The following is a 23,093-nucleotide window of genomic DNA, read 5'->3' on the forward strand; positions in this document are numbered from 1 at the left end:
AACGTTTAAGGTGGTGGATGTGTGCCAAACAAGTGTTGTTGGAGTTGTACTGATCCAGGCAGGGTAGGGAGTATTCCATCACACTCCTGGCTTGAGCCCTCTAGATGGTGAGCAGGCCTTTGGAGAGTCAGGGGGATGAGTTACTCCTGCAGAATTCCAAGCCTTTGATTTGTTCTTGCAGACACAATATTTATGTGGCTCCAGTCCAGTTTCTGGTCAATGGTAACCCCCAGGATGTTAATAGAGGGGGGTTCAGCAATGGTAATGCAATTGCATGTCAAGTGGAGAGCGTTAGATTCTCTCTTACTGGAGATGGTCACTGCCTTGTACTTGACAAGGAGAAAAGGGGAAAAATTACATTTTCATGCAGGAGATTAGTGATGTTTCAGGACTTACAAACCAGACTTTGGTGGTAGTGGACACCTTGCCGTGTTCTTCAAACATCCAGCCGTGGTAGGAGAGGAGGGCTTTGAGGATCTGCCGCATCATAAAAATCAGTGCCAGCCACAGCCCTGTTGCAAACAGTAGTGCACTGACTAGGCTTTGGCCCTGGTGTGACAAGTATCTTCTGTAAAACAAACAAAAGTACATTACATTAAAGTGTAGCTGTAAAATAAGGATATTCAATAACTTTTCAGGGCCTCCCAAGGTACTACAAAGCCAATGAAAACCTTTCGAAATGTAGTTGGTTTGAAGAGAAAACACAGCAACTAACATGTGCACAGCAACCTCTCACAAACAGCAGTGAGCAGCTCATCTATCTTTAAGGGATTGGTTAAAAGAGGGATATTGACGAGGATATCAGAAATCCTCTCAAAACAGTGTCAAGGAATCTTCAGGATATGGTAGCATTACATTATGGTCCTGGACATTTTCATAGAATTTACAGTGCAGAAGGAGGCCATTCGGCCCATCAAGTCTGCACCGGCTCTTGGAAAGAGCACCCTACCCAAGGTCAACACCTCCACCCTATTCCCATAACCCAATAACCCCACCCAACACGAAGGGCAATTTTGGACACTAAGGGCAATTTATCATGGCCAATCCACCTAACCTGCACATCTCTGGACTGTGGGAGGAAACCGGAGCACCCGGAGGAAACCCACGCACACACGGGGAGGATGTGCAGACTCCGCACAGACAGTGACCCAAGCCGGAATCGAACCTGGGACCCTAGAGCTGTGAAGCAATTGTGCTAACCATAATGCTACCGTGCTGCCCACGAAGAATTTAGAGTACCCAATTCATTTTTTTCCCAATTAAGGGGCAATTTAGCATGGCCAATCCACCCAGCCTGCACATCTTTGGGTTGTGGGGGCGAAACCCACGCAGACACGGGGAGAATGGGCAAACTCCACATGGACAGTGACCTAGAACTGGGATCGAACCTGGGACCTCAGCGCCGTGAGGCAGCAGGGCTAACCCACTGCGCCACCATGCTGCCCTAAATGAAATGAAATTAAATGAAAATCGCTTATTGTCACAAGTAGGCTTCAAATGAAGTTATTGTGAAAAGCCCCTAGTTGCCACATTCCGGTGCCTGTTCGGGGAGGCTGGTACGGGAATTGAACCGTGCTGCTGGCCTGCCTTGGTCTGCTTTAAAAGCCAGCTCTTTAGCCCTGTGCTGAAGGACACCAAACGTTATGGTACTGCAATGGTACATTCATGACACACAAGTGCCAGGCAATGACCATCTCCTACAAGAGAGGATCTAACCACCGCCCCTTGATATTCAATGGCATTACCATCGCTGAATCCGCCATTACCAACATCCTGGGGGTTGCCATTGATCAGAAACTGAACTGGTCTAGCCATATTAATACTGTGACTACCAGGGCAGGTCAAAGGCTAGGGATCCTACTGCAAGTAACTCACCCTCTGACCCCTCCAAAGCCTATCCACCATCTACAATACATAGGTCAGGAGTGTGATGGAAAACTCTCCACTTGCTTGGATGAGTGCAGCTCCAACAACACTCAAGAAGCTCGACACCATCCAGGACAAAGTAGCCCACTTGATTGCCCCCCCTTCCTCAAACATTCAAACCCTCCACCACTGACGAACAGTGGCAGTTGTGTGTGCCATCTACAAGATGCACTGCAGCACTCACCTAGGTTCCAGAGACAGCAACTTCCAAACCCACGACCACTACTAACTAGAAGGACAAGAGCAGCAGATACCTGGGAACCCCACCACCTGGAAGTTCCCCTCCAAGTCACTCTCTACCCTGACTTGGAAATATTTCGCCGATCCTTCACTGACCCTGGGGCAACATCCTGGACCTCCCTTCCTTTTTAAAAAAAAATTTAGAGTGCCCAATTCATTTTTCCCAATTAAGGGGCAATTTATCGTGGCCAATCGACCGACCCTGCACATCTATTGGGTTGTGGGGGCGAAATCCACGCAAACACGGGGAGAATGTGCAAACTCCACACGGACAGTGACCCAGAGCTGGGATCGAACCTGGGACCTCGGCGCCGTGAGGCGGCAGTGCTAACCACTGCACCACCCTGCTGCCCCTATGGAACTCCCTTCCTAACAGCACAGTGGGTGTACCTACACCGCAAGGATTACAGCAGTTCAAGAAGGCAACTCACCACCACCTTCTGAAGGGCAATTAGGGATGGGCAATAAATGCTGGCCTAACCAGTGACACACACATCCTGTAAATGAATTTTTAAAAAAGGACTCGTAGTCCAGAGACCTAGACAAGTAACCCACAGAAGGAGAATTCCAATTTTACCATGGCAGTTTGAATTCAATTAAAAAAAATAAACATTGGCAATCAATCCTTAGAAGTGGCCATGAAACTGGTGGGTCACTATTTCAACAGATCGTAACCTCAGGTGGAGTGTAAAACAAGCCTTGTATCCAATTCGATCAGTTTCCCGAATGCCGCATTAGCTTAAAATGACCCCTCTGGTCTCTGTTATTTTCGTTCTGGTTAACTGACTGATCTGAATATTTGCTGTTTGCACATTTTATGACTGGGATGTGGGCGATTGCCCAAACACTATGCCATGAGTGTCCTGGCTTCCAAATGACAAAGCTCCACGCAAGACTGATTTACTAATTTATACAAATGAATATATAAATGAATTTGGAAACTCAATGCAAATTTGGCCAATTTCCACATGATAACAATCTAGACGGGGCAGTGAAATCATAGGGGGAAAGTTTAGGAATAATGGAATAAGTGGTAAAATATTTAAGTTGACGCAACAATGGTAGGTGAAATTTAATACAGGAATGTGTACATAATAGCACATAGGAATGAAAATCAGGTGACACATTTTGGTACAGGTGTTACCACTGAGCGAAACTGACACCTGTGAAATTTAGTTCAGGATGCTGGTTTGTTACCCCTGGAGTCCCCTTCTCTATTCGAATTTCATCCCATACCATCTCCCAGCCACAAGATCAAGCATGTAGTCTGAGCATGCTGAAGTCTCTAATGTGTCTCTTAAGAACTCCCTATATTATAGCATTACTTGATCTCTGTAACCTTCTCCAGCCCTAAAATATTGCAGTATATCTTCCAATTCCAAATCTCTTCCCGCATCTAGTGAAGCACTAAGGCAGACCTTCAGCTGTTTCCATAGCCAGTAATTCCTGGAAAAGGTCGCTTGTCTGTAGCTTGTAACTTGAGGGGCGCCATGCCACATCAAGCATGGCTGACCAGGAGTCTCCGCTCTTACTGTGAGCCATTGGTGTGTTAGAAGGATTTGCAGCTTGACACTTCGACGCGTAATGAACTTTCCTTGGCCATAAAGTCCTGGGGTGGTGGGACTCGAACCCAGAGCTTCTGGCTCAGAGGCAGGGACCCTACCCACTGCGACGCAAGACCTCCACATTTCTAATATACCTGCACTCCTCAAATTCTGGTATTTTGCACAACGCAAATTTCCTTTGCCCCACCAATGGTAGTCATGCCTTTGGCTGCCTGGGCACTAAGCTCTGGAATTCCCACCCTAAATCTCTCTGCCTCTACTCCCACAAGTGTCATGGTGGTATAGTGGTTAGCACTGCTGCATCACAGCACCAGGGACTCGGGTTCGATTCCGACCTTGGGTTATTATCTGTGTGGCGTTTGCACTTTTTCCCTGCGTCTACTTGGGTTTTCTCCGGGTATTCCGGTTTCCTCTCACAGTCGAAAGATGTGCGGGTTAGGTGGATTGACCATGCTAAATTGCCCTAAATGTCTAAAGGTCATTTGGGGTTACAGTGATAAGGTGGGGGGGGGGGATTGGGCTAAGGTCAAGTGGTCTTTCGAAGGGTCGGTGCAGGCATGAGTGGCCCAATAGCCTTGTTTTGCACTGTAAGGATTCTACATGACTTTCTTTAAAACCCACCTCTTTCCTGTCCTGATATTTACTTGTGTGGTTTGGTGTCACGCATTGTTTGAAAACACTTTGGTGAAAGTGCCTTTGGACGTTTTACTATGTTATAATATTACCACATCCTTACTTCAGTCTCATATCACTACCACTGCGCATCACGGGGCAGCACAATGGTTAGCACTGCTTCCGCACAGCACATGGGTCGGGTTCAATTCCAGACTTGGGTCACTGTCTGTGTGCAGTTTGCACTTTCTCCCCATGTCTGCGTGGTTTTCCTCCGGGTGCTCCGGTTTCCTCCCATAATCCAAAGATGTGCAGGTATTTGGGATTGACCATACTAAATTGACCCTTAGTGTCCAATAGGTGAGGTGGTGTTACTGGGTTACGGGGATAGGGTGGCGGCGTGGGCCTAGGTAGGGTGCTCTTTCAGAGGGTTGGTGCCTCGATGGCCGAATGGCCTCCTTCTGCACTGCAGGGATTCTATAATTGCTATGTTGATTGCCCAGTTCATCATAAGTCTGTTAAAAGTTAAATGTATGCTTTTATTAAATTTAAGAGTTTCCATTTTGCTTCAGTAAGACACACTGGTAAAACACCTTTTTCTCATCATCCTTAACATTCAAGTTCACAGCATATTGAGAGGTCGGGATGGATGTTGTCTAACAGACTGATACATTCTTGGTGTCCAGTTTCTATTATTTCTGAACTGTTATGTATTTTCTTTTTCCCCCACATTGAGTGTTTTAGGGCAGTAACAGCACTCAACAACAACAATTTGCATTTATATAGTGCCATTAATGTATTAACATGTCCCAATGTGCTTCAGTGAAGCACCAAGATTTGCTCAGTAAACATGAGCACTAACAATGCCCCATATTCTGTCTCTGATTGACACAATTCAGATGTACTCACCTATGTTTATTTCGGGTTGGCAGATTGGAGCGGTTTAGTGAATATCCATTCTGAACAAATCTCATTATTGGGTCATGGAGAGAGGAAATTTAATTTGTTTTACTTACAAACCAAAGAAAACTGGAGTCCAAGGGTCAGAAAACTCCAATCTTTCAAGAGAAGACTGAATCTAAGTCCTGCCACAGTCTCATCAGTCACTGATAATTGCTCACCTTAGAGGGAGGTGGTCCTTAAGCTTGGCTATCATTCCCATTGAGGGGTCGACTCTCGTGTACATGGTACCTATGACCGTCAATACCACGAAAAGCCAGCTGGATGGGCTGGCAGGGTAAACGCCGCTCGCAAAATTGTTCTGCAAAGAGGAGAAAGCAAAACAAAAATGTTAACACTTTATTTTCCACCGAAATAAAATCCGTTTCATGTAGACAGGGATGAAGCTTGCCTCTTTCTGTACGCAAGCTTATGCCAGGCTACATCCCAACATCTTACAAAGGGGAACAAAAAGGTACTTTATAAAGTTCTCCAACATTACATATAATGCTCAATTAACCTTTTATTTCTCGATATTTTAGAACAGACTAGCCACGGAGCCAGTTTGCAAAATGCCAGTCCAACAGGTAGGTTTGGAGTCTATGAGAATTATAGGGAAAACTCTCCATTAGTTGCAGAAAAACCTAGCACAAAGGAAGATGGTTGTGGTTGTTGGAGCTCAATCATCTCAGTCCCAGGACATCTGCAGGGTAGTGTCCTAGGCCCAACCATCTTATCTGCTTCATCAATGACCTTCCCTCCATTATCATAAGGTTAGAAATGGGGATGTTCACAGATGATTGCACAATGTTGGCATTATTTGTGATTCCTCAGATACTGAAGCAGTTCATGTCATATGCTGGACAATATTCGGGCTCGGTCTAACAAACGGCAAGTGACATTTGAGCTGCACCATGTGCATGCCAGGTAATGACCATCTCCAACAAAAGAGAATTCAACTATCTTCCCTCGATGTTCAATAACATTATCATTGATGAATCCCCCACTATCAACATCCCGCGAACAAAGCCCACTTTATTGGCACCCTATTCACCACTTTAAACAATCACTCCCCCCACCTTCAACACATTGGGAGCAATGTATACCATATGCAACGCAGCAACTCACCAAGCCACACACCATTCTGACTTGGAACTGTATTGTCATTCCTTCAGTGTCATTGGGTTAAAATGCTGGAGCTACGTCCCTAACAGGAAGTGAATGTTTAGGGTGGTGCCAATCAAGTGGGCTTTGTCCCCGGGCTGTTGATAGGGGGTGATTTGCTATGCTCTAGGTGGAGCATAAGCGGCTTCCTTGTGGTGCACTTGACAAAGGAAGATTCAGACGTGGAGATAACGTCAACATGTTTACTAAACTATTTGCACTTCTATTACTCGGGTTCGACACTACTGCTAATCCTACTATAGCTACCCAGGCTGACTAACCAGTTGCTGCAATCCACATGGTGGGAGTGATATTGAATCAACCGTGTCTCTACTCACTGACTGTCTCCACTGGAAAGAGGCAGATCATGTGTGTGGTGTCCTTTATATATGGGTTGGTGTAATGCCCTCCTGTGGTCGTGTCACCTCTGTGTGTATCGTGAATGTCCATTGGATGGGGGATATGGGGAGTGTGGGTGGGAGAGGTTGGGGGATGTGGGGTATGTGGGTGGGTGAGGTTGGGGGATATGGGGAGTGTGGGTGGGTGAGGTTGGGGGACATGGGGAGTGTGGGTGGGAGAGGTTGGGGGATATGGGGAGTGTGGGTGGGAGAGGTTGGGGGATATGGGGTGTGTGGGTGGGAGAGGTTGGGGGATGTGGGGTGTGTGGGTGGGAGAGGTTGGGGGATATGGGGAGTGTGGGTGGGAGAGGTTGGGGGATGTGGGGAGTGTGGGTGGGTGAGGTTGGGGGATGTGGGGAGTGGGTGGGAGAAAAAAAGTGAATGTCCATTGGTCGTGTCCTATCTAACTGATCTATTGGTTGAGTGTGTGTGTGATGTCTCTGGTGCTCCCTCTCTAGTGTCTACCTAGCCTGCATGTATTTACATTGATGCACATCACCACATCCCCCCTTTTTTATACGTTACATATTTTCTGTACACTTGAAGAAAATTGAACAAAATGCAGGTAGATACGTTAAGGTGTATACAAGTAATGGGAACAGTGATTAAACAATAAGCCCAAATCATTTGTGTGAGTCCAAAAACCATCAATCATCGTGGTCAAATGTCTCTTGGTTATGAATGCCATCAACGTTCCTGTGCCACAGGAACCAAGAAGTGGTCAAATCACTTCGCTGTCTGATTTGGAGTCCCTTTCTTTTTCGATGTTTGTGATGGTGCTGTCAGGTGGCATCTTGTAGCTGGTAAGCTGTTGACGTTGAAGAGGTACCATCAACAGTGTCATTCGAGGTCATGGATGTGCCATATGTTGAAGTTGGATAAGACTGTACATACTGGTTCTGGCCACATGCTGGGTGGGAAGGGTGATCCTGCTGAGAACCGTTGAAGCTTGTCGAATTGGAAACAGAATTACTGCTCGCATAAATACCTGGTGATGGTGTGAAACTAGAAACTTGCATCAGATAGGAATATGCCGTCTGGCCAGCCTGGAGTGCAGCAAATCCTGGGCTGTAACTAAGGCATCCAGTCTGTAGTGCAGATTGTGCTTGAGGTAGTCCTCCTTCGGTCTTGATTCCATTAGTGGGCAATTCTTAGTGCTGGCCTGTTTGAGAATATGCTGCATAGACTGCTGCATGCCTGAATACTGGGTTTGTCCAGCATGAGCTGTCATTGGCTGCACTGCTGGTGTGGAAGAAATGTGTGGATATAGCTGTGGTGAATATTGGTGTATTCCTCTTGGACTGTAGCTGCTGCTTGTTATTACTGACCCAGTGTAATTGTTAAGTGATCCATCTCCTGTCGTTGTGGCATCTGCTGTCACCCTGAGTGTGCCATCACTGAGGTTGCGGCACTCCCTGTCTGGAGTAAAGTCCGGCTTACGTGAATCACAGTCGGTGTTTGGTTGCTCCCCATCTGGAGTCTGGTCTGTTTTAACTGAGTCAGTGTTGGTTTGTTGATGCTCCCCGTCCGGAGTCTTAGCAGGTTCACTGGAGTCAGCTGAGATTTCTTGAAGCTGCACGTCTGGAGTCGGAACATGCAGGAATGCATTGACTTGTGGAGAGGTTCGAGCGAATGAGGGTGGAAGTATCATGGTGTCACCAGAGTCACCAGTGGTCTCACAGTGATCGTCGAGCGCCTCTGTACACATTCGCCGAGGTCTGTCACTTTGCACATCTTGCATGGGAAGTGGGATGCTGTCGTCACTCGTCTCACATACTGTGGGTAGAGCCTCAGTAGCTACTTGTTGTCACTTGGGTTGGGTAAATTGTCAGAGTCTTCATCTGGTGGCGCAAACAATGTGGTGGCCTGTCATTGTCTTGCTGTTGTCCTTCATTTGGGCTTGGACTGTCATCGTCGCTTTGTTCTTCGCTGTAGCATGATAAGACCGTCATGGTCGTCCTGCTGTGCACTGGAGCGTGGTAGACTGTCATAGTCTTCTTGCTGTTTACTTGAGCATGGCAGACTTGCATTGTCTGCCGCTAGTGGTCAGGAGGTTGCTAGACCCTCATGGTCTTGTTCCTGCAAGGACTGCGCGTCGGAGTCTTGCGTTGCTTCTATCGTGGAGGCTGCCCACGAGCTCGCTGCGGAGGCTTGTGACACTGGAGCCACGTCTTGTTCGCGCAAGGACTGCGCTCTGGAGTCTTGCGTTTCTGCAATTGTGGAGTCTGTCCATGAACTCGCTGTGGAGGCTTGTGACACTGGAGTCACTTCTTGTTCATGCAAGGACTGTGGTGTGCAGTCTTGCGTGTCTTCTTTCGTAGAGTCAGGATCCCTGAGCGGTGCGTGGACCACGCTCTGAGCGGGATCCCTGAGCGGTGCGTGGACCACACTCTGTGTGGCAGCAGGCCGCTCTCTGTGGGCTAGTACTGTTCTCTGTCTCTTGGTTTCAGGCCGCAGCATAATCCTGCACTCACGAGTCGGGATGTCATATCTGTTGAGCTGAAGATCCTCAAATCCGAAGAACTCGTCGTCGGGGTCATCAATGTGCAACACATCTAGTTGCGGATCGGATTTGATACTGGGGTAGCCTCCTAAGGTGAAAGGTTCGTCTGAGTCGTTGTCTTCTCGGACCATATCATCACTGTTTGCGTCGGTAAAGGTCGGTTTCGAAGTATTCAAGGTCAGAATCATCGGTTTGGGTGTAGGTAACTGCTTGTTGCAGGGTTCTTCGGAGGTTAATTTCATTGAGGCATTGTGCTGTCATTCCAGGTGAAAGAAGGTTGTTTTACGGCTTTAAAAGATTTTTTCTTTGATTTGGGACGTTTCCCCTTTAAATGGGCGTGGTCTGACGCCATGACGCATGTGACATCATACGTAGGAAGCGTTTGCACATGCGCAAATCGCTGTTCTTGTACCAGTGGCCATTTTCGTGATTGCGCATGCGGGACGTCTCGCGCATGCGCAAACGGACCTTCCCGTTTTGTGTGCTTCTCGCGCAACTGCAGTCCCTTTGGAAAGATGGCCGCCGATCAAAATTGTTCTCTGCTCCGGGATCTCGGCCTCGTGGTGAGTACTGGCGCTTCTCTTACCTTTTCTTGCTGGTTGGAGTGTGTTTTTCTCACAGTATTTGCCGAATTTGTCCAGGGCTGCCTGGAAGTCGCTCCTGTTTTGCCCCTTGGAGAACTTGAAGTTTTTAAAGATTTCTTGTGCTCTGGCACCGACGATGGTGAGCAGAAGCTCTGTCTTTTCAGCATCGGCCATGTCTTCCAGATCGGCTGCCACCAGGAAGATTTCAAACCTCTGCCGGAATGCCCGCCAGTTTTTGCGGAGATCGCCGTGGCACTGGAGCTGCCGCGGAACCCGGATCTCAAACATCTTGCCTAGGTATCGTTGCTGGTTGTCACTGAACGCTGATGTATGGCTATGTGGATTGAAACAGTTCACTGCTGGTACCCACAACGGGGGGGGTGGTGAGAATTCAGCTATGGTAATGTCATTTAGGTGTACCTACACCATGGACTGCAGTGGTTCAAGAAGGCTACCTTCTCCAGGGTAATTACGGATAGGTAATTAATGCTGGTTGAGCCACTGATGCCCATATCACATGAAATACATTTTAAAAATTTTAAATCAATGCAAGTCTCTTCTTTTAATTTAATTCTATCCTTAACTTTCCCACAGGTGGGACTTTCTTGTTCAGTTCTTATTTTACAATGGAATGTATTTTTGTTGAACATTTTGAAGTGTTTCTTCAAATGTTTCCCACTGTTCATCTACCTCCATACCTTTTAGTCTATGGTCGTGGGAGCATTCCTTTAAGAAAGGTGTTTGTCTTATCACATGGCTTCAGTGATGTCATTGTGTGGGTGGAGCTGGACTGTGGCTTTGTGAGCTGTTTTTGGTTTCGCTTTCACATTTGGCTGCTGTGGACTCAGATAGAGAACAGAAGTGTTTTGGCCTGTCTCTCGCGAGTGTCATTTTAAATGTCTGTACCAGTAAATCACCTTGGTGGTGGCTTTTAAGATATAGTTTGCTTTCCGGAAGGTTTTAAACCTGCAGGTGAGACGGGGTCAGAATTTCAGGCAAAGCCAGTCTTATTCAAGTGAGAATGCAGAGTGCTGGACCATGCCCTTGAAAAGGGGTTTTAGGTTTATGGGATTTTGTTTTTGAATTGGAACAGGTAAGGGGGAATTCTTTAAGTGTTAGACATAGATCACTGTAGCTGTTGGGTGTCTTTACATTTGTAATTGATAAAAATTCTTGCTGTGTGTTTATATAAATGTTAACTCAGTTCTTAGAATAAAACTTATTTTGATTAAAGTGTCTGGGAAGACTGTTGAAAAACACCTGAAGGGTTGGCTCTTGTGCTCACCCTAGCCAAATTGAACATGAAAACTTATTGGTCAGGTGAACTCCATAACACGCTTTGGAGTTTTTAAAACCTGGCCTATAACACTATTTACTCAATTAACCTGAATCAGTTCTCCCCTCATAGATCTCTGATCAAGTTTGTTTAAGTTTCTTGTTCTCTTTTACTCATACGTAATCTGTGGGTAAACTGGATTTTGAATGGAAGGCACTCGCCTTGATTCTGATGCATTTTTTCTTCCATGCCCTGATGCCCGAGAGGTAGATCTCTTTCAATGCATTATGGCTGAGTCGTAGGTCGATGCCCTCTGGGGTGACTGTGAACTGAAATGCGACGGCCTGGTGAGCCTCTGCCATGTTCTCCTGTTACGCTACCACCTGTAAAACAAGAATGGAAGATGGCATCATTAAATATGCTGATGGAGCCGAACTCGTCCTAGTTTCATTTTTCCTATTCTTCCAACTACTTTTGAAACTTTTTCTTTGCGCAAGCAAGCATTCTCACCGCCCTCCCCTCGACCACTAAAACTGGAAACATAATGAAAAGCAATGTTGGAACATCAGCAGCAACTACAGAAACGCACGGACATGGGAACAGACTAATTAGTCTTCGTCTATGCCAGTGTTTACACTAGGAACTTCCTCCTATTCTAATGACCTCTTTCTACCCTGCGACATACTCCATTCTTTCTCCCTTATTAATACATCAATCTGTTTCAGCTTCCCCCCTACCCGCACATTCACAGAGCATAAAATATCCAACCTATTTCAGAAAAGTTCAAAGCATGGGAAATTCGAGCAGGGACAATTATTGGCCTTCGGCCGATGGTCACAGTGATTTTTCTAAAACCTATTTTTGCGGACTCACTGTAATTTTTAACATGCGTTTCTCACCACCCCACCCACCCCCATACAGCCATATCACACAGCGGCAGGTGTGCCAAATGTTACAGGTGGGGGGGGGTAGCTGAGCAGGGTGGGGTGGCCACAGTCAACCATATTTCAACTGTGGACAAGACAAAATGTCAAATATTACAGACGCTGGAAATCTGAAACGAAACAAAAAATGCTGTACGTTTTCTCAAGTACTGAGCAAGACAGAATGTTTCAGGTGTGATTTCTATCCTCCTTTACAATGCCAAACCAAGGACCATTATCTACATTTCAAGCAGTTGTTTTACATGATCCTCTTGTTGCAGTTTGTTAGTTGCAAGTGGCAATAAAAGCTCACACATTTCACCAGTTAACAGTTTTGCTTGTTTGACATTAAACAGACAAGCAACCAAAATAATGGCCTACAGTATGTACATTTTAAAGCTACTTAGCAAGTCAGCTTCCTCATTCTGTAAGGTCCAGGTCTCGCATCTGTACAAAACCACCGTTCCAAATGAACCCGTTGCAAGTTGTTTCATGAGTTGTGTACCCACCTTTCCGGTTAACAACTCGCTCTTGTTACGGACGCCTGGTCAGATCTCAGCAGTGGCAAAGATGCTGGACGAGAACCACAATGCTTTTTAAATTTTGTAAGGATGTGTGGAAAGATCAATTTGTTCCAGGAGTGATTGCATGAGAAATAGGGCTTGGTTATTATTACAAACCAAACTTTATTAAAACAAAAGAAAAACAATATTGAAGCTTTTTGGGTCACAGGCCATGTGGAGTTTGCACATTCTCCATGTCTGCATGGGTCTCACCCCCACAACCCAAAAAGATGTGCAGAGTAAGTTGATTGGCCATGCTATATTGCTCCTTAATTGAAAAAAAAATGGGCACTATAAAAAAAAAAATTAAATCACCACTCTCCCATTTATACAAAAGAACAGTCAGGCTACGAATATACAATTAACCTCCAATTTACAGACAAAAGAGGACAGCCTCTGTAATGGGCTAATAGCTGGTCAATCAGAATGTCCTGGAGGACAATGGATCTTGAGTGAATCACCCGAGCTGAACAGGGGTACGTACCCCTGCTTATTCTCATTAACGGGTTTAAGTCTGAATGGGATAGTGTAACTCAGGCTAGGTGTGGATGTATACCTCTGACTCAGAGCTAGCAGTTTTACCCACATTCTGGAGAATAATCCTGACCTGACTTTGGGCAGAGCACACGTAATGATGGTAATAAGTAAAAGTTAAGTTGCAATAGTCCCAGATGACCATAGGTTGCTTTTCCCTTTGAGGGGGAGAGCTGACTGGCAGTGATTTAACCTCAGGATCACGACACCTAATAACAACCTTTTATTGTCACAAGTATGAAGTTACTATGAAAAGCTCCTAGTCGCCACATTCCGGCGCCTGTTCAGGTAAGCTGGTACGGGAATTGAACCCGCGCTGCTGGCCTTGTTCTGCATCACAAACCAGCTGTCTAGCTCACTGAGCTAAACCAGCCCTTCAAGCGAGGAGCAAGGTAAAGTGGGGCCTTCATGAATAACCTCAGCCTGTTCGGGAATTGAACCCACGCTGCTGGCCTCATTCTGCATCACAAACTAACTGTCCAGCCAACTGATAATGATAGTGAGTATCTCAATGACATCCAGCAGGGAATGGTGCTGCAACCAGCTTAATTATAGTTTTGCAGCTTTGAGACTAGGGTGGAAACAGGCAAACGGAAAAATAAGTTTCCTTTTTGTGGCAAGGTTGGACACAAGTGAGCGCAGGGTCCATAGTACAAAACTGTAAACAATTCAGCAAAATTAGTAATCTCCCTGGGAGGCTCAACATTGATAACTGGGAGGAGGACGCTAACACTACACTTGTGCGGTATTTAATGTCAATGTTAGGCTTGATGAGAGGGGCGAGTGAGGCAAATCGTTCAGGTAATTCAGTGGAAAGTCTCACTGTCACCTTACTAAACAAAGTGCTTGAACAACAAAAATTATAAACGGGTTTGAATTCAGAAAATGTGAAAGCATCTCAAGGAGGAAGCACATACAAAGAAGCCATCTTAAACAAAAGCCCATAATCAACGCCTTGTGCAGTGTAGCTTGGCAGCTGTCCAGACGACATCTATACGGCTGAGTTTCCACAGTAATACATGCCACAGACAACTTCGCAAAGATTAGATTGCAATTTAAAGGCGATTATTTTGTAAAAATGTACAGGCCCATCCCTGTTTAGCTCTGTGAATGCTATGGAGTGTTATCCTATCCAGCATATTGTATTCTGTGCACAAAAGAAAATCATTTGTGGACTATCAGCATGATATTTTTTCCAGTAATTATCCACATCCAATGGAGGAAACAGATTTTTGTCGGGTGCTTGCCACTTTAATCATCTGACCCAACTCTGACCTCCTACACTCTTTCCATGAAGCACAACGCAAGCTCAAGAACCAATACTTCAAGTTTTCATTAGGCACTTTGCAGCTCTGGACATTACACTTACTTTACCCAAGTCAGGATTTAACCACTCCTCCCATTTTTCCCTTAGCCAGCTAGTATCTTGGGATGCGGGCACCAGCACAACTAGGAATTGGGGAGACAGTGGGATAGTGTTTGGGATGGGATCCTGTATCGGGCTAGATCCAGAAAGGTGATTGGCTTCCCTGGGGCCAGCCTTTAAGGTTCATCAAAATACTGTGGTACTGGAGCTTTCTCTGTGTACCCTCCCCATCGGCTATTCTGCCTCAACAGTTCACACTTCTGCTGTGTCTCAAAAGTATATTCAATTTAAACTTATCTCATTTTGTCACCTAATGTCTTACACTATATCTTCACTACTGTACTTTAGGCATCTCTTGTCCTCCATAATCACTTTACGGATCATGTTTTGTGTACAAGATCACTTTTTTCCTATGGTCCCCGCTGCCTAGTCTCGGTTTCTCTCTGTCCCTCCTAAGCTGCACATGTTGCAGTTCTGTCAAAAGGGGCAAAATGCTGAACAATTAACTAAACCTTCTTGTTTTTACAGATACTGCCGAAACAGCTCAGTGTGTCCTGTTTTCTTCAGATTCCTGACAGAATTTTGCTTCCTGATATTACAATACATTTTGTGACTTCGAAAATAAATCCAAATTTAGCAGTAATTCGAATTAAATATAGATCGCATTATAAAAGTATTCAAGATGTTATGGTTTTATCTCAGCTATAAGTCAAGCCAGTTAGTATCAGCCACTGCTTTGACCATCTTCCCAATATAGAGATTCTCAATTATTTAAAAGTAGCATTCCGACCCACCCTGGATATGTCAGCAAGTGTTGTTGTTCACAATGTCACGCAATTTCGAGTTAGATGCTCCTAACAGCACAAATATTTCCATCTTTATGGAGCTTCCAAAGATTTTGTTGCTTTCTATATCTCCATTTCTTCATTTGGACCTTACGAATCAGAAAAACAGTATACCAACAGGGGTGGACTGAGGGAGATGGTACAACAGGGATGGACTTAGCGAGACGGTACAGCGGGGGAAGAGCAATGGAGACGGTAAAACAGGGGTGGACTGAGACACGGTACAACGGGGATGGACTGAGGGAGACGGCTCAACGGGGATGGACTGAGGGAGGCGGTACAACGGGGATGGACCGAGAGAGACGGTACAACGGGGATGGACTGAGGGAGACGGTACTACAGGAATGGACTGAGGGAGACGGTACAACGGGGATGGACTGAGAGAGACAGTACAACAGGGATGGACTGAGGGAGACGGTACAACGGGGATGGACTGAGGGAGACGGTACAACAGGGATGGACTAAAGGAGACGGTACAACAGGGATCGACTGAGAGAGACGGTACAATAGGGATGGACTGAGAGAGACAGTACAACAGGGATGGACTGGGAAAGACGGTACAACAGGGATGGACTGAGAGACGGTACAACAGGGATGGACTGAGGGAGAATGTACAACAGGGATAGACTGAGGGAGACGGGACAACAGGGATGGACTGAGAGAGCCAGTACAACGGGGATGGACTAAGGGAGACGGTACAACAGGGATGGACTGAGAGAGACGGTACAACGGGGATGGACTGAGAGAGACGGTACAACGCTGGTGGACTGAGGGAGACGGTACAACAGGGATGGACTGAGAGAGACGGTACAACAGGGATGCACTGAGAGAGACGGTACAACAGGGATGGACTGAGAGAGACGGTACAACAGGGATGGATTGAGAAGACGGTACAACGCGGATGGACTGAGGGAGACGGTACAACAGGGATGCACTGAGAGAGATGGTACAACAGGGATGGATTGAGAGGGACTGCCAAGCCAGGAAAGAATATATTAAATGTTGTAATTGTTATTGTATAGAGAGATAAGACTGTAAGTTTGAAGAATTGTTTAGGTAAAATTAGAGGTTCTCAGTTTATTTTTTCCAGACACATGCCCCTGCCTGACATAACGCCCTCAAGGATTGTTTAGGTAAATTTTTGTGCATAGCTAGGGTCAGAGTAGTGGCCATGTGGGAGGTGCCCCCCCAGTCGGGAAACGAAGAGGACAAAATTTATGTGATCCTTCACGCTTCGCGTTAGGATCACAAGGCAGGAATGTAGCCATGTAAAATGGCTGCGTTCCGATTAATCTGGCCAAAACCCAGTTTAAAATGGCTAACCCGAAAGACTTCTGGGAAAAGCAGCCAAGAAGACACAAGCAGGCAGCTGCAGACAGTTTTGCATATTCGGCTCTGGGAACGTAGCCCAGATAAATCGGCTATCCCCGGGAACAATTGCAACATATTAGCAATTGAATACCGGGCCAGACCTGTCGGCGCCTGCAGTGGCCGAAACAAAGACAGGTGAGCGACCACCCCCCCCCGATCGAGGAATCGCCTCACCATTGGACACATCGACCCCAGAGATTGGGGACAGAATCCAATCACTTGGGACTCAGGGTCAAGGGCCGCCCCGGGAGGCGGGAAGCCCCTGGGCCCTATCAAAGTAAAGGTCCAAGTTCAGATCTCTCTCTCTCTCATCTTCGCCTGCTTGAGACCTTGGCAAGACCAGCCACCGGCCACCGTAAGTTTGAATCCAACGATCGCTATCCGGTAGAGACACCTAGCCACCGACCTGTAGCAGCCTTTTGAATCCCGCGGGCCAGATTTGATTGGACAAGCCATTCGTTTCCCTGACCTGGTGGGCTCTTCCTCAGTTAAGTATTGGCCAGTAGTGATAGGTTTATTATATAGAAAGTAGTATTAGGGTATTAATATTGCTTGTTGTATATAATAAATGACCGTTGTTTTAATCCTTACTAAGCGGTGTGCTGTGTTATTAATCATAACCTGAACTTGAACCACGGTATCATAAAGATACCTGGCGACTCATGAGCAAAGGTGACCTAAACAGAGCAAATAGACTAAGGTTAAAAAGAGCAACATAATTGGCCACATCCTGACGGGACCCGACTTAGAAGTGGAAAACCACTCCGGGAGAACGCGAACATTTTGAATTAGAATCCAATCGGAAACAAAAAAAACCACAAGTGTTCAAGCGGTTCTGGTTAATAATTCACAATTCGGATGTGTGTATATGCATGCGTAACTAACAGGGTTATAAGGCAAAACTGATAGCTTTTTTGTTGCGTCAAAACTATCGGCAGTTGGTATTTCGGAAATTAGTGCAAGCCATACCCGCATCTACCACACCACCTTGGCCCCCTGTTCCAAATTCGAACGTACCGAGCAGATAAGAGAGAGCCATGCAGGCGATGCAAGCGATGCAGCGCCTCAAATACCCCGAAGATTTTGCTGTCGCACCAGTCAGCAGCGTAGGAGCGGAACAGTGTCCCGTTTGGGAGGTGGAAATCCGCAAATTTCTGCAGGGCAAAGGATGGCCCGTGTGGAAGGATTTCTGTAATAACGACGACTCAGGTCCTGGAAGTATAGGGCATACTTGGTGGAAGAACCTGAGTGAGATTCACAGAAAGAGTTTAGCAAAAGCGCGCAAGCCGATAGCAATTGTCCCCTGTCTGGCACAATTGCGAGGCACAGAGGAGGTCGTCAGGACGCTCCGCAAGGAAATAGAAGGCATACATCGGATAAGTAAAACCGATATATGCGAAATTGAGAAAGAGAACCTGGAATTGAAAGGGAAATTAGCAGCAAAAGACGAAGAGGTGGCTGACGCCAAACAAAGTCACCAATCTTGTCTGGCGCACTTCAGTAGTTTCCAGTCACAATATGAGAAGGCTTATCAGGACCTGCAGCGTGCAGTCCGGGTAAAGAAAGAAACAGAAAACCAGTTAGAGAAGCTCCAGAAACAATGCAGTGATCTCAAGGCAGCCTTGAGAGCGCTCCACGCCACAACAACGGAACAAAGGCAGAGTACTTTAGACCATGCAAAGTGCCGAAAGCAGGTTGCAGACTTGAAAGCACTGCTTTCTGTCCAAAAGGGATTTCAAGAAACCTTTGGGGAAAGTTTTTGGGAAGATGGCCCTGATTGGGAAGAATTGCGAGAGACAGCGCAGCGATATGTTCAGGGAGCATGTGCGCAGGGAAAACCCCTAAGGAGGAAAGCACCCCACCCCCCACACAACAGATAATACAGGCTCCCATGAACCCTGTAACAACCCACCGCACCGCCACAGGAGACGAGGCGGAGGTCTTATATTCCACCCCCCTCACAGTGACCCAATTACGGGACGCGTGTGCCAAAATCACACCGTTCCTCCCCGCTTCAGACCCACACCATTTCTTCGCCACCGTCAAACACCAGGCGACCATGTACGGCCTGGATGAGAAAGAGCAGGTAAAGCTCACGGTCCTCAGCTTAGACCCATCGGTCGCAGCAGCCCTTCCCGACCCACAGAATGTAGGGTGAGGCACCCTTGCAGAAATGCATACCGCGATCCTGGATGCGATCGGGTACAACAGGGGCGACCCCGTAGACGGTCTGAATAAACGCAGACAGAAAAAGTCTGAACACCCCACAGCGTTCGCAGGACGCTTGTGGATTCATTTTGAAGCCGTTTTCGGCAACGTAGATCATGCCCATTTGTCCCCAGACAATATGGCCAAGTGGACCCGCACCCTTATCTCCCATGCCACGGAAGCAGGACAGAATGCCTGTAGCAATTATGACCCCTCGGAGGAGGCTCATAATGAGAAGTGGGTGGTCAAGAGATTGTCCCGCGTTTGTGAACAAGCGGCTCACGGTAAATCAGCCACTAGAACACCCGAGGAAAACCAAGCCGCCGCAGATGTGCAGGCAGTAAGAACCACTCTTCACAACCCCGCCTGGGTAAACAAGGGAAAGAACAGCCCCCCAGCCAAACCGCAAGAGTGCTACAATTGCGGCCAATTGGGACATTTTGCTAGAGAATGCAATGGCCCTAAGAAACCACAGAGTGCCCAACCGACAGGCACTCTCGATAAGAAAAGGGCAGAGCCCGTAGCGACCGAGAACGGAGGTGTCCACATGATGATTTAAAGGAGACACTTGGTGAAAAGTGTTGTCCTTTCTGATGGAGCCTGCAGAATGTTTTATGTTGTCTGTCTGTTTGTTAAATGTTGTTCGTCCTACAGGAGAATGTTCTCACCGCCCCACACCCATTCACCTGAACTTTTTAAACTTTTCCCACTGACACCCACCGCGGCCACACGCCCATTCTGCCGATACCTCTGAGGACTTGCCTCAGACACCCACCACTGCCACACGCCCATTCGGCTGATACCTCTGAGGACTTGCCTCAGAGGCCCACCAGACCAGACGCCCGATCGTAGCTACTCTTCTGATTTGATGGTAGAATCAGAACAGTAACCCCATCATGATGACTACATTTTTGTCCGTTCTTTGGTCGCTCAGGCAGTGGAGAAACGGCGTGAGACCCGCCCTGCCTGGTGACCCGCCCGTTGGTCTAAAACGCTCGGGTAGGGAAGATACGGTATTGGTAGCCGTCCTACCTGGGGACTCCACCCAAATCGTACCCGTTGCGGCCCACACGCACCTCATTCGAACTTTACTTTCAAAAACCGTTTTATTTTATTTAGGCAACCTTTGGGTTGCTGCCACATGCTATTTACATCCTAGAGCATTTGGATGATAAAGTTAGCACTGGTCCACCATTGGGAAGTGTGCCGTGTCCAAACATTTGTTTTGGAAAAAAAAATGGGGAGGGGGGGGGGGGGGGAGAGTCACATGCTGTGACCAATTATAAGGGTTTAATTGGCCCCAAGAAGGACAGACACACTAACACACCAGATATTAAACCGAAGTATTTACACACACTACGCTTGTCTTACAGAACTCCAGAAGCTCCAAGTCCGGAGAAAACCAGCAAAAACAGGAAAAGGAAAAGAAAGAAGACAGCCATGAGGACTCTTTTCTTCGTGCTCAACATATTTATTATGGACTTTTGGTTGCGTGGGAACGCGGACCCCATCACTCCAAACCCCTTTACTGTTAACACTTCACGGCCAACCACGCTGCATTATCCTGGTGTGCCAAGTTCATAACTTGGTACTCCCTATCGTACATCATTGAGGCACTGTTGGCATTGGCTATACTCAGTTGTGCAGTACAGACCATGCGCCTCCGCAAGTGGAAAAGGAGAGCGTACCGCGCTCGAACCCCGGTCTATCGGATCCGATCCCCGATATTCGGCTACAACCAGACCCCAGACCCCCGCGATATATGAATAATAAAACATGCACTGGTGGTTTTTCCTGTAAATAAAAAGAGAATGTGTGGAAATGTATGATCCTGAGCTTGACTGCCAAGCCAGGGAAGAATATATTAAATGTTGTAATTGTTATTGTATAGAGAGATAAGACTGTAAGTTTGAAGAATTGTTTAGGTAAAATTAGAGGTTCCCAGTTTATTTTTTGCAGACACATGCCCCTGCCTGACATAGCGCCCTCAAGAATTGTTTAGGTAAATTTTTGTGCATAGCTCGGGTCAGAGTAGTGGCCATGTGGGAGGTGCCCCCCTCAGTCGGGAAACGAAGAGGACAAAATTTATGTGATCTTTCACGCTTCGCGTTAGGATCACAAGGCGGGAATGTAGCCATGTAAAATGGCTGCGTTCCGATTAATCTGGCCAAAACCCAGTTTAAAATGGCTAACCCAAAGACTGCTGGGAAAAGCAGCCAAGAAGACACGAGCAGGCAGCGGCAGACAGTTTTGCATATTCGGCTCTGGGAACGTAGTCCAGATCGATACTCAGGGCTATCAACAGCCTATCAACCCAGGTATCCGCAGTTGCATTCAGGACTGTTTACACCTAATCTACTCCGACATCCACAGTTAAATCGGCTATCCCCGGGAACAATTGCAACATATTAGCAATTGAATACCGGGCCAGACCTGTCGGCGCCTGCATTGGCCGAAACAAAGACAGGTGAGCGACCACCCCCCGATCGAGGAATCGCCTCACCATTGGACACATCGACCCCAGAGATTGGGGACAGAATCCAATCACTTGGGACTCAGGGTCAAGGGCCGCCCCGGGAGGCGGGAAGCCCCTGGGCCCTATCAAAGTAAAGGTCCAAGTTCAGATCTCTCTCTCTCTCATCTTCGCCTGCTCGAGACCTTCGCAAGACCAGCCACCGGCCACCGTAAGTTTGAATCCAACGATCGCTATCCGGTAGAGACACCTAGCCACCGACCTGTAGCAGGCTTTTGAATCCCGTGGGCCAGATTTGATTGGACAAGCCATTCGTTTCCCTGACCTGGTGGGCTCTTCCTAAGTTAAGTACTGGCCAGTAGTGATAGGTTTATTATATAGAAAGTAGTATTGGGGTATTAATATTGCTTGTTGTATATAATAAATGAGCATTGTTTTAATCCTTACTGAGCGGTGTGCTGTGTTATTAATCAAAACCTGAACTTGAACCACGTGGCGGTATCAAAAGATACCTGGCGGCTCATGAGCAAAGGCGACCTAAACAGAGCAAATAGACTAAGGTTAAAAAGAGCAACAGATGGACTGAGGGAGACGGTACAACAGGGATGGACTGAGAGAGACAGTACAACAGGGATGGACAGAGAGACGGTACAACGGGGATGGACTGAGAGAGAAGGTACAGCAGGGATGGACTGAGGGAGACGGTACAACAGGGATGGACTGAGAGAGACGGTACAACAGGGATGGACTGAGGGAGACGGTCCAGCAGGGATGGATTGAGAGGGACGGTACAACAGGGATGGACTGAGAAGACGGTACAGCGGGGATGGACTGAGAGAGATGATACAACAGGGATGGACTGAGAGACGGTACAACGGTGATGGACAGAGGGAGACAGTACAACAGGGATGGACTGAGGGAGACGGTACAACGGGGATGGATTGAGAGAGACGGTACAACAGGGATGGACTGAGGGAGACGGTACAACAGGGATGGACTGAGAGGGACGGTACAACAGGGATGGACTGAGAGAGACGGTACAACAGGGATGGACTGAGGGAGACGGTACAACAGGGATGGACTGAGAGGGACGGTACAACAGGGATGGACTGAGAGAGATGGTACAACAGGGATGGACTGAGGGAGACTACAACAGGGATGGACTGAGGGAGACTACAACAGGGATGGACTGAGGGAGACGGTACAACAGGGATGGACTGAGAGGGACGGTACAACAGGGATGGACTGAGGGAGACGGTACAACAGAGATAGACTGAGAGAGACGGTACAACAGGGATGGACTGAGGGAGACGGTACAACAGGGATGGACTGAGAGAGACGGTACAACAGGGATGGACTGAGAGACGGTACAACGGGGATTGACTGAGAGAGACGGTAAAACGGGGTTGGACTGAGGGAGAAGGTACAACAGGGATGAACTGAGGGAGACGGTACAACAGGGATGGACTGAGAGACGGTACAACGGGGATGGACTGAGAGAGACGGTACAACTGGGATGGACTAAGGGAGACGGTACAACAGGGGTGGACTGAGGGAGACGGTACAACGGGGATGGACTGAGGGAGACGGTACAACAGGGATG

General features: G+C 47.2%; 1 protein-coding gene across 9 annotated transcripts in view; it reads right to left on the reverse strand.

Moving 5' to 3' along the window:
- Nucleotides 1-23,093, reverse strand: part of LOC140403951 (carnitine O-palmitoyltransferase 1, liver isoform-like) — a 150,873-nt gene that overhangs the window by 87,430 nt on the left and 40,350 nt on the right. For all 9 annotated transcript variants that reach the window (XR_011938441.1, XR_011938440.1, XM_072492239.1 and 6 more), the window contains exons 2-4: nucleotides 11,429-11,590; nucleotides 5,465-5,604; nucleotides 397-568 (exon numbers count right to left, since the gene is read on the reverse strand). Coding sequence is in view for 7 of the 9 variants with exons in the window: in XM_072492239.1 (XP_072348340.1) it covers nucleotides 397-568; nucleotides 5,465-5,604; nucleotides 11,429-11,569 (453 nt within the window). In the remaining 2 variants the exon portion in view is untranslated. The remainder of the gene's footprint in view (nucleotides 1-396; nucleotides 569-5,464; nucleotides 5,605-11,428; nucleotides 11,591-23,093) is intronic.

The sequence above is a fragment of the Scyliorhinus torazame genome, chromosome 29 (assembly GCF_047496885.1).
Source record: "Scyliorhinus torazame isolate Kashiwa2021f chromosome 29, sScyTor2.1, whole genome shotgun sequence".
NCBI classification, from domain to species: Eukaryota; Metazoa; Chordata; class Chondrichthyes; order Carcharhiniformes; family Scyliorhinidae; genus Scyliorhinus; species Scyliorhinus torazame.